We start from the raw sequence: 12,948 nt of genomic DNA, 5'->3' as shown, positions 1-12,948 counted from the left end.
TACCTCTACGGCCGAAAATTTCTGCTTCGGACAGATCATGCCTCGTTAACTTGGCTTTTGAACTTCAAAAATCCGGAAGGCCAGATAGCCAGGTGGATACAGCGACTCCAGGAATATGACATGGAGATCAAGCATCGAAAAGGGTTGTCTCACGGTAATGCAGATGCTTTATCAAGGAGACCCTGTCCTGAGAACTGCCACTATTGTTCCTGAATCGAGAAACAGTATGGAACGACTAGCCCTACTGCCTATCAGGTGACTGACTCCAACATCACCAGAACCTGATCCATGGAGTGACGACCAAGTTCGAAAAGATCAACTTGAAGACCCCGACATAAAACCAATTTAGGAGTTCATGGAGAGTGACAGTCGGCGCCCTAGCTGGCAGGACGTTTCCATCTTCAGCCCTGCAACAAAAAGATACTGGGCTTTACGGAACGGCGTACTGTACCGAAAATGAGAATCTGATGACGGCAAAACATCTAGGTGGCAGTTACTACTTCCCCGATCAAGGATTTCAGATGTTCTGAAAGAAATACATAGTAGTGCGACTGGAGGACATTTTGGTGTCTTGAAAACCCTCAATAAAGCTCGGGAGCGCTTCTTCTGGAGCCAGGCGAAGGATGACGTGGAGAAGTGGTGCCATTCTTGTGACGCCTGTGCTGCTCGTAAAGGACCGAAGAAAAGAAGCAGAGGGAAGCTACATTTGTACAACGTTGGAGCTCCTTTCGAATGAATTGGGATTGACATCCTGGGTCCTCTACCAAGAACTGCTGATGGGAACAAATACATTCTTTTTTGTTTCCATCGACTATTTCACCAAATGCCCGAAGCGTATCCCATTCCAGATCAAGAAGCTACCACCGTAGCAGAGACTCTAGTCCAACATTGGATCTTGAGATATGGAACACCTTTGCAGATTCATTCCGATCAAGGGAGGAATTTCATCTCTGCTGTGTTTAAGGGTCTATGTCAAATTCTCGGAATTGAGAAAACTAGGACAACACCACTACACCCACAATCGTACGGCATGGTGGAGAGATTTAACAGCACAATCCTGAATAATCTCTCGCTTATGGTCTCCAGAAATCAACAGGATTGGGACAAGACGCTACCTTTGTTCCTGCTGGCCTACCGCAGTGCTGTCCACGAGACTACCGGATATGCCCCATCCCAGATGCTCTTCGGACGAGAGCTTCGTCTACCTTGCGATCTCGTCTTCGGTCGTCCTCCGGATGCGCCTTCATCGCCTGAGGAGTACATCCAGGATCTCCAGGCCCGGTTGGAAGACGTTCATAACTTCGCACGAGAGCGAATCAACATCGCAGCGGAGAAGATGAAGACCCGATACGACACAAGGTCTACTGGACATGAATTCAACGAAGGCGACAAGGTTTGGTTATGGAATCCCATCCGACGGAAAGGTCTGTCACCCAAATTGCAGTCGCATTGGGATGGACCCTACAAAGTCCTTAACCGACTGAATGACGTTGTAGTGAGGATCCAAAAATCATCTAATGCAAAACCTAGGGTTGTACATTATGATCGGTTAGCCCCATACTATGGCCATAGTTCATGAGTATTACGTAAACAACCATGGTTGATAACATAAAAGATGTAGATAATTTTTTTGCTTTTAATATTTAGTAATATTTCTTGTTATTATTGTGTTTCCTATGCATTATTGGTTACTATTTAATGTGTGCATTTGTGAACTTGTGATAGACATTTGGCACCCTTTCTGGGGATTGTACTGCCTGGGACGTGCAGTCCTTGGGAAGGGGGCAATGTTACAAATTCAGTAAATAGTAATTATTGTAGTAACGTAACCTGTAAATAGTTTCCCGTAATGAATGTACAGCCCCTATACATTCGGTTGAAGTATATGATCCCCCTATTTTTCATTGATAAGATTCGTGAATGAATAAAAAGAAGAAATAAAATAACGGTCTACTATTTTCGAGAAGCATTTGGAATATTTGAGAGTTCTCTTTCGGTGTGTATAAAAAGCGTTATGCATGATAAAGAGTTCAGTTTCGATTGAGAATTTGTACTGAGAGTGTATTAGCTCTGTTTATTGCGAGGCATTTCGCTGGGTTGTTTTTCGTATTTGGAAGTAAATACGTGTGTAACCGTTGAGTTTACAGTGTTGTGTGATATTTGCTTAATTGCTGATGATTAATTTAGCAGTTGTTGACGATCTTCACTGTACATAGTGTAAATAAATTTCCTGTATTCTTAATCAAGAACTGTGTCGTCCTTTCACGAAAGTTGGATGTCACGCCGGAACCGTTACAATATGAATGTTAGAAAAAAAAAGTCTATGCTCAGAGATATAGCTAATTGGAAGCCTGTTATAAACCTTTCAAGAATAAAATGACTTTATTTAGAAGAATTAATTGGAATCAACATAAAATGCAAAAGGATTTAAAATATTGAAAGGAAAAATTTTAGCTCTGAAAGTATTTTTAAAAATGAAACAGAAGGAAAATAGTATAAAATCTGAAAAAATAAACTTTTATGATAGGAATAAGTTTAAAAACTTAACTTGAAGGAAAAAGGGACAACCGTTTCTAGGTCTGAGAACGAAAATAGTTTTGTAGATATGCAAGCAAAAACACTATCCACCTTGGTATGTACTCAGAAAGGTTTGCAATTTTGACCACATTATTTATCTAAGAAAATGTTAAAACATAGACTATTTTAAGGAGCTTGCAATACAAACAGACCAACCAACACACTTCCATCATCTCATGAACCGTTCATTTTTAAAGTAGAAAATCCCCTTTCAAGGTATGACGGGTGAAAATTGCATCTACATTTGAACGAAGCAATTGCATGTTTGGTGTTATATGTATAGTTGAGATTTTAACCTTAAACTCCCATAGATAGCGTTTATTGTTGGCTATTTTTACAAATCTTCATTCTCCTAAAATGAGCCTTACCAGTTAAACAGTTAAGTTACCGGATCCAGTTCAGCCCTGCCAAAATAAAGCATTTGCCTGCCTGTCAAATATTACCAAATAATAGTATCAACTAATCATGCCATGGAGAGAGTTTCATTGTTGGTGACCTTAATGTTACTCAATCATTTGATATTATATATATATACATATATATATATATATATATATATATATATATATATATATATATATATATATATATATATATATATATATATATATATATATATATATGAAGATGCTTCTTATTCAAGAAAAAACTGTACAGTAGCTTTATACCACAGAAAATATACTCCAGAAGTCAAGTATGAAGTTTATAATTTTATTAAAAAAGCACTTCAATAACAAAGATTTCACATTTTTATCACAAGTATTTTCTTAAATCACCAGGTTAAATACATAATACTTCCATCTAAAATTCACTTAAGTACATCAAAGAAAATATGTCATGCTATTTTTTTAAAAAAAGCAATGCTATTTATTTAGTTTTCATTCAAAATTTTCTAGGACTCATTGTTTTTATATTTCTATTTCCAATACATATTTACAATTTATTAAATTCATTTTTAGTATGTTAAAAGAAAATGTATAAGTATAGCAGTGCTCTAATATTTTCATGAGATTAAATACTTTAATGAAAGCTATAGTATATTCAAACTGAAATATTTAATTTTATTTATGAACAGAAAGCTTTTTCATTAAAAACAAATAAGAAAAAACGTTTTGAAAAGTTATCTAAAATGACGTATCCGTAATTACATGACAAAAGGACGTCATAAAAAATAGTTTTGTATTTCAGATAGAATTAGTGGAAATTCATTGTTGAAAAGAAAACCTACTCAGTTTAGGCAAAAGCAACATTATGGGCATAATATAGTGGATGAGAAAATATAGATATAATACACAACTTAATTTTAACAATAGGAAGATCAACAATTAAAAAAATAAACAAAGTTTCGTTTTCCTCTAAAAATTGACTTTTGTCATTCAATCGTTCCAAAATGCTTCAGCAAATTTAAAAGCTTATGTGAGTCCAATTTTAACCATACATAATGTAAGGCATGTTTCAAACAAACAAGCAAAATAAAAAAAATACTGAGCAAAACTAATGTAAAAATTCAAAACTTGAAACTACAAATGTGCTTTGTACATAAAGTACAACACTTAAAACAACTTCTTGAATGGCAGTGGGAAAAGAACTTTGCACCACTCAGCAAGTTAGAACCCAATTAGAAATTACAAAGACTGTAAGCATTCAAGTCTCAAAAAAAGCAATACCAGCATTACATGGATAGAGTAAGGTGACGTAAAATGGGTTTGTGTGATAAAATTTCCAATTTTCAAATTTTTGCACGTACTTAATTGAAATAAAGAGGTCATTTGAACATTCCCCAGAAATGTTAAACTGTTAATGTTACATTATAAATTTCCAAGGAAGAACTTTAGGGGTAATTTAATTAAAAAAATCAGAAAAATGTAAGTCAACAAACTTTTAACTTTTTTTTGCTTATTTTAACCACTAAACATAAGTTTAAGGCTTGGAAAAGGGGAAGCACTTTTTGGAATACTTCTTGTTCAGGACAATTTGTTGAAATGTATCTTACTTAGAAGGGGTTAAAATTATGAGAGAAACAAATAGTACTATAAAATTAGCTGAAAAGGTTGTAAAATTTCTAAACATAAACAATAATTAATGAAATCAGATCTAGATTTATTAACAGAAAACTAGTTTAATGACAGTGCAATTTCAATGGCACGATGTTAATCAAAAGACTTGGAAATAGTGCTTTATGCAAGCAAAGCTTTGGCAATGTTCACACGAAAAATATTTAATACATGTAAAATGTTACAATATATATTTTTTTTAAATTAATTTTTTTTTACATAAAACACTCATACATTGCATGCACATTTGTTAAATTAGGCATTTATATCAACAGTTGAGGGGGGGCATAGCTACATGATTAGCATATAACTTTAACGTTGAAGTATGGTAATTATTTTGCATAGTTCCGTAAGAGAAATGTTTAATTTGTTCATTTAGGTATCATAAGAAATAAGTTAGAGTTATCTAACTTTTACAGGCATTAAAACTGAAGTTTCCAAAAAAAAAGCTCTTCTTAATTTTATGAAAAGTAAAAATGGCAAGTAGCATGAAAGCGCAGTAACACTTGGGAAGAAAATGCTAATGATCAAAATTAACACTCTAAAAGTAAATTAACTGTTGAACAAAGCTAAACGTTCAGTGAATGCTCTAAAAATTATCTGAGTGCAGTCAGTTTTAATGTAAAATTGAATGAAAACTTTTTAATAGCTGTTTGCAATGTGGTTGTTTTTTAACTTTCAGAAGCAATAGTTAAAAAAAAAAAGTCGTACAAATTTCATATGGGCTCATGTTTTTAGCAACTTCTACACACACACACGTAACGAAAACTTTATAGTACTTATTTAAATAGATCTGAAAAATAGAGAAATAATAAAAGGTGATAACATTAATAAAACGTTCAATTACTTACGTTAATAATAAAAACCTTGAAACTGAACCTCAATCATGTCAGAATTTTAACAATTACAAAATGCTTTACTGACTTTCCTTTAGATTTATTCTGAACACATTTAGGGGGAGAACACAAAGCTCAGCAATTGAAACATTATGCATAAAGATGTCTGTTTTTGAAAGAAAATGCTAACGTTCGAAATAAATAAAATGAAATAATATGGGAAAATATGGGAAGAGGAGCAACAGTATTTCCCTCTCATTTAAAAAAAAAACAAAACTTTTACTATGAAACAGACACTTAAGTCAGCGGCTTTGTTCTAAATGTAACCCTCGTTTATCTGGAAAAACGGATTGAACTTATAAACAAATTCAAAAGAAACTTTTCATACAAATATAATTCTGCTCTCACATTAGTTAACTACTGTGCACTGGAAGTGCATTGAAAACATTTAACAGGGGTGATTGTGACTCCATGAAAAAATACCTGAACTTTTTTTTCCAAGAAGAAAAAGTGTTTTGATGGGCATATATATATACATATTACGTGTATTTATACATTATATTATGTATATAAATAATTTATACACATAATTATTTGTTGGGGCTAAAACTCGAAGCTTTAATTGGACTTAATACGTCCATGTGCACGGTGGGAGTTAAATTCTTTTAATTTTTCTCATTTCTTGAAATTTTTCATAGATTCTTCTTATCTAGCCTTTATTCCATCCCCCAACCCAGCTGTTCTTCGATAATTATCATAGAGTTTACAAAATATGACCGTAGCTTACGCTTTATACCAAACAAAACTTCTTCAGTTTGGACTTTTGGTGTTTCATTAAACATCACCCTAAGTTTTACAAAAGTGGGTTTTTCTGAAAATATAGAAGTTCCGGTATTTTCGAAGATGAAGATACCGGAAATCAAGATGAAAATACCGGAAATCCGGTAAAATACCCGAACACAATCACCTCTGATTTAAGTAGTATCATATAAAAATTTCTAACCTATTTTAATAGCACTTCTCAAAAATTGAAAACCTATACAACAAGTTCCAATCATATCAATCTTAATTTCAGATCAAATCAGATCTTTCTAAACATAAAAAAGACTATTTTTTCCCTAAATGTTTCATTTGGTTAAAAAATTGTAAAACAAGTCAAACATTATCATTCTAATAAGCTATTCTGAAAGATAGAAAAAAAAAAAAGTGCATATCACAACTTTACAACAATTACAAATGCTGAACTTAACAAAATGGAAAATGAATAAGCTTCTGATAAGCTACTTGTTTGCATAACAAAGTGTTGTCACAGTATCACCACATGAATCAAATCAAAATAACAGTAAATATGCCAAGTGAAAGTAAAGGATACTATCAAAAGAAAAACAAAAGTAAAGAAGAAAATGACTGAAAAGTAAAAATAAAAATAAAGGAACATTTATTCTTCAACTTCAGCAAAAGTTTCTTCTGCCAGCATGTAATACTTATTAGCCAATTTTCCTTTCATACATGACATAGCAACTTCTGCAGCTAAATTATATAATTCACCTGTAAAGCAAAAATATAAAATGTAGATTAACTTGAAATTTTTATGATGCTACTAAAAGTAAAGCTACACATTTGTAAGATGAATTTACAACCTTATCAAAAAATTATATGTTTATAACACATAATAATTTTCATTAATTCTGATGCTGTGTCACGTGTGTAAGGGAAAAAAAAAAGGTTGTCTCTATTTATTCCTCTTTTCAGATTGGTTTACTGTGTTTAAAATCCGTTCCGTGAGTCACGGTCTGTAGATGAAAAATAATAGTCACTTTTGGAAATTATTATTAAATTCTTTCAATACACATTTTCACTAAGAATAATAAAAAATGGGTAAATTCAATTTAGATAACCTGCATTTTTTCTGCATTTTCAGAACAGAAAAAACTGATGGAGAGTAATTGTTTGTCTTAACGGAAGAAGTAATCTCTTCATATGGGTTCAACATTTCAAACATGTGTGCTCTATGTTATGATGGTGCATATTGTATGAGATGCCCCTACAGTACTGAGACTTGTGCAATTTTTAGGCATGAACTCCATGTCATTTTACAAAATTTTTTATGTTCCATATTACAACTTAATGTTTTAAACATTAACGTGTTCATTGATGCCTTGTACTAGAAATACATTTTAGCTACTCGATGAATTATATGCTTTCATGGAAACTTTTTTTTAAAGATATGCTATTTTTCAAAAACATCCCACATGAAAAAAATACTTTCACATCAACAAATATATCTTGAGGCTCTTTACTTGACAATCTTTGAGTGATGCAAGATGGTATTCAAGAGTTGAATCTATAAAAACCACATGGAAGAATTACTGGAAAGCAACTTTTTCATTGATAGAAAATCTGATGTAATTTTAATATGTATGACTTAGTTTGAATTTTTGTTTACTTTATTTATACTGCAGAGCATTTTTTGAACAATGCTAGACACTATTATAAAAATTTCAATCTGCTAATCTTAATTCTTGAACTGGCAATTAAAACTCTTAGTATTTTTTGCACCAATGCATACTTGAACCAAGTGTAGAACTTTGTAACAGAACTTTCTACAACAGTTTTTACTGTATGCCAATGTAGAAGAGGTGACAAAACCTACATGAAGTTTTAGCCAAAATATTAAATCAATATTTTAAATAAAATGATGGATTTGATGAGATATATTTATCATTGGTCCTAAATTCAATATCATGCAGCTCGATTATAGAAAACGAAAAAGAAAATATTACACTAGTCAGTGGTTCACAACCTGTGGGTTGCGACCCCCCAATGGGGTCGCGAATGAATTCTTAGGGGGGGTCGCGACATTATCCCTATATTAGAAAAATATATCATTGCATAGTTGAAAAATTAAAACACATAGGGGCAAAATAGCATCATTTTAGAGTAGCATCAATACGTGAGCGCAATGGTGAATCCAGGAGAAGGGCTATGGGGCTACAGCAACCCCTCCTCCACTCATGCCAGAGTACCTGATCTCAGAACATACTCTAAGATTATCATAAACTTTGGTTTAGGGACTTGAATCTCTACTAATTTCTGCAACAGTGTCCCAAATACCCTCCCTCCAACATTATCTAAAACCGTCTAAAATTTCGTTTTTGGAACTTCAATTTCGAATAATTTCTGTGAGAGATTCTCTAAGCCCCAACCTTATCCTGAATAGTGTCCTGCAGTTGCGGTTTCAAGGCTTAAATTTTGGAAAAACGGGAAAAGTTTTTCTTAATTTTGGAAAGAGCCCCGAACCCCTCCCAGCCTTCAAACTTCATCAAAAATAACCAAGAAATAGATTTTTAGGATTTTAATTTCGAAAAAATATTCAAGGGAGTGCCTCTTCACATAATTAAAGATAATATAAAATTTCGTTTCCAGTGCCTAAATTTCAAAAAAGGTTCTGGGAGAGGGTCTACAAACATTTCCCCTTGTCATCAAAAATAACTTACAGTTCTGTTTTTTTTAGACTAAAATTTCAAAAAAAAAAACTTTTGGGAGATCTTCTCTCCCGCATACATCTTTAAAACTCGTCTAAAATTTCGTTTTTGGAACATCAATTCCGAAAAAACTGCGGAGGGGCGGGGGAGAGGCTCCGAATATAAGTTTTTTACCTTATGTTCACTAGAATGGCCTATAATTACTTTTTTTGAACCTCAAACTCAAAAATTTTCCAGGGAAAGGTCATTCGAAACCCTTTTCTTTCCTAAATTTCAACAAAGATAGTCTACAACTGAGCATATTTATGACACATCATTTTTATCTTCGAAAAATTAGAGGGCATCTTTATCCACTTACCCCTCCTCCATCCTTAAAAATCGTTTAAAACTTCCTTTTTAGAACTTTTAGAAATTTCAAAGGCAAGTCTCCAAGCTTGAGTCATTCATAAAAGTCCCTGAACTTCTCCTCCCCCCAACATCACCAGAAATCGTGTAAATTGCAATTTTAGAATTACGATTCTGACCAATTTCCGAGGGAGTACCATCGCGACTGTTACACTTACAACTGTAGATTCATATTGTTAATTCTCTTTCTCTCTATCTTGCTATGCATACGTTTGAAAAAAAATGAAGATCTTGCTAGAGCCCCCTTCCCAAATTATCGACTTCGTAACAGCCTTGTTTCAATTCATTGAAAGTTGGAGTAAACCAAATCCTGCATTCGCCACTGCTAGGATGCAAGAATTTTGAAAGTGCTGAAATGTATGTTTAACATTATCGAGACTATCTTTTTTTAAAAAATATTTCTGCACTTATTGTAAAAATAAAAAAAAAACACACCTTAAACTAAAATACAATATTTCAAGCACCTTGAATTATTATGTAATATATGTAATGTCTGCGCATATGCACACACACACTATAAATATATATATATATATATATATACCGTCAAACCTCCCTTAACGGACACTCCCCATACGGCCCTATTCTCAATACTGTCACAGCATGGAGATGAAAGAAAACTAGTTTCGAACGCGGTGCGTATTCTTCAAGTCATTTCAAGCACAATTTAGGGGAGCCGAGTTTTAACTGAAGTAGAAATGAAACGGCTGTTACCATTGGGTAGAGTGACTCACGTGACATTTTCTACCTGACTGCATTCCACGTGGTAGTAAATTCGCGCGCTGAAGAATGATTGACATATAATAAGAATTGGGAGTAGCAAAATGGATCTATAGTTCATGCAATTTTTTTTTATTAGACTCAATTTGAAATTTAAAAACATCAATGCATTTTTTTAATGTTTCTGGAAAGAAACTTAAAAAGTTTTTTCATCTTGTTATTAATTAAATGTTTTTTTATTCATATTGTTATTAATCAAGATGAAATAAAAACTAATTTAATAATATAGTCACGTTCTTGGCAAGGGTTTCATCTGGGCCGGGCTGTAATTTACGAATTCCACCCCCTCCCCCCTCTTTCAAAAAGATGTTTTATGTAAATATTAAAATCGTGCTATTTTTTAGAAACAGCAACTTATTTTTATTTTGGCATTATAACTATAGTTGCAATTAAAAAACGAGTTTAATTACGAATATTGAAAAAAAGGTTAATTACGAATAAATTCTACGTAAAATTTTCCCTAGACGCATATGTAACGTGCCCCGTCCAAGCGCAATATTGTGCTTTGTTTTCGTTGGCATTTAATGGATTAAATATGATTTAAGAAAAAAATCGGGAAAACTTCAGAGAATTAAGATTTTTTTATTTTATTAACTTTGAAATCCACTTTGGGTGCAATTCCGGGGCAGACCGTTGTCCTCCCCCCTTCTAGACACGCTACTGATTAATATATTAGTCTCTTTCTCATATTGAAAATCTGTCAGTCATAAATGTTTTTTTTTTCTTGTGTGTTAGGTAAACATTTTTGAATAATATAGATAGAAGCTTAATATTTTCTACTATATTGTGTATGCATTTGAAAGAAAGAAGGAAAAGAATTTAAAACATAGAAAAGAAAAATAATTTACAATAATATTAAAAACTTTTTACAATGTATTGGCTTTAGAACCCGATCCCCTCCCCCCTCCATCTGTTCCATTTTGTGAAACATTTGTTAACATTTATTGTCTTTAAAATCCATAAACTTATTAATATAAACGACACAGGACAAATTCATAAACTGCATTTTGCCCTGCATTAGTTTTCCATGTGAAGAACTTATTTTTTCAGCAATATAGTCCTTTTTAAAAGTTCAAAAAATAATTTTATATTTTTATCATCCAAAAATTCAAAGGCATCCATATGGGGAGGGGGCAAGTGGGGACTCAAGCCCCCCCCCCCCTTAGAAATTAGAACTTCCTTGCTTTAGTATTTTTTTCTTTGCTAAAATGTAAAAACATTTCTTTTCCAGCCATTATTGAATAAGTAAAAATGTCAAATTTTATTCACTCTAATCTGTACTGAAATCGGTTTCCACGGGAAAATATCCTTCTAAAACATGTGGAAAATATCTGAGCAACCCCCTGCTCCCCTTAAAATTTTGCATATGGACGCCCATGTAAAAATTCCTTGTTTATCATTCACACCTTAATTTTTACAATCACTTGTTTTTCAAAGCTCTTTCTCTTCCCCTATCTTGTAATTATATGCGTGTTTGTACGCAAAAAAAAGTCACATTCTAATTGCTGCTATATTTACATTCCCTAGCATAAAATCAAATGTTATTTCATCCATTGAGAATATTTTTCCACATTAATGTGTTCATGAAGCTAGTAATAGTAATTTCTTCTGCAATTAAAAATCTCCTGAACCGTTTTATTTATAATTATTTGAAACAAAGAAAATTTTAAATTCGTTTAGATATTATTGTGTTGCGGATTGAAATTTTGTGGAACATTCAGCTTCATTCTATCATTTTCTGTCTTAGAATGATTTATGTATTTCGGTCTCTCAATTGGACAAGATACCTTGCTACTTCAATAATTGATCTGAGTAAAAAAGTTGCAACAGGTTTAAGAACAGTAATTGATTTTTCCAAGGGTGCCCCCCCTCCCTAAGTGCAAGGGTACACCCCTCCCTCCCGAACACTACAAAGACCCTCAAATTGGATGACCCCTCTAAAAAAAGAAATTATTCCTTGAACACCCCCCCCCCCCCGAAAAATTTCATGGCATATTCTGTGCCATGACCCCCTCCCCTCCTCCCCCAGCCGAGTTGAGCATTCGTGATTATTTTGATTCAGACCATTTTTTCATTTTCCCCAAACTCATAAAAATAACGGTAAGTGCTATTTTGTCACATTTTTCACAAATTTAAAACAAAACTTTAGCAATTAAAGCTTTGTTGTGACGTTATATGATTATAATTCAGGGAAGAATTTGTTTAAAAAACTATTAGCGGTTTAAAAATTGTTTGACCAGCATTTTAAAATTGGAGTAATGCTGCATTATAAAAATAATAAGTTTTCGTGTTCCAGAAATTATTTGATAAAGGATAGTTTGTAATGGACGAAAGTGTTCTAAGATATTCTCTCAGAAGTGGCATCTAATCCCCCCCCCCCCCCAAATAGTTATTTTTCATGCAGTATTCTTTTGTAACGTTTTTGTTGTTAATTGAGGCGAAAGTTTAAAATACGAAAAAACGGTGCGGCAGAAATAAATCAGATTTCAAAAAAAAAAAAAATTCTTACCAATCGCAACTTTTCCGCGCTACAGTGACATGGAAATTTAAAAAAAAATAATTTTTTTCGCACCATTCTGTTGAGCATTGCATTAATGTTTTTGGCCGTACTTTTTGATAACACCTATAAAGAATGTTAATTCTGATTAAATTTTGTAATTAATCTTTGTTTCTATCAAGAATGTTTTATCAATAGTTTCTAGCATTTGCAAATCGCTCAAAATATTCCAAACGGCCGTCGTCCATTTTGTTTGCTCACAAAGGAATGATGGGAAGGAAATCTAGTTTTAAACCGTCGAAGTTCCGGTCACA

At 32.9% G+C, this 12,948-nt stretch overlaps 1 protein-coding gene across 2 annotated transcripts in view; it reads right to left on the bottom strand.

Annotated features, from left to right (window-relative positions):
- Positions 1–5,772: 5,772 nt before the first annotated feature.
- The window catches only part of LOC129231707 (eukaryotic elongation factor 2 kinase-like), a 105,323-nt gene continuing 98,147 nt past the window's right edge, over positions 5,773–12,948 (bottom strand). For both annotated transcript variants that reach the window (XM_054866072.1, XM_054866079.1), the window contains one exon: positions 5,773–7,015. In XM_054866072.1, the coding sequence (XP_054722047.1) occupies positions 6,906–7,015 (110 nt within the window). In that variant the 3' untranslated portion in view covers positions 5,773–6,905. The remainder of the gene's footprint in view (positions 7,016–12,948) is intronic.

Source organism: Uloborus diversus, chromosome 1 (assembly GCF_026930045.1).
Source record: "Uloborus diversus isolate 005 chromosome 1, Udiv.v.3.1, whole genome shotgun sequence".
NCBI classification, from domain to species: domain Eukaryota; kingdom Metazoa; phylum Arthropoda; class Arachnida; order Araneae; family Uloboridae; genus Uloborus; species Uloborus diversus.
This window is presented reverse-complemented; position numbering and strand designations above follow the sequence as displayed.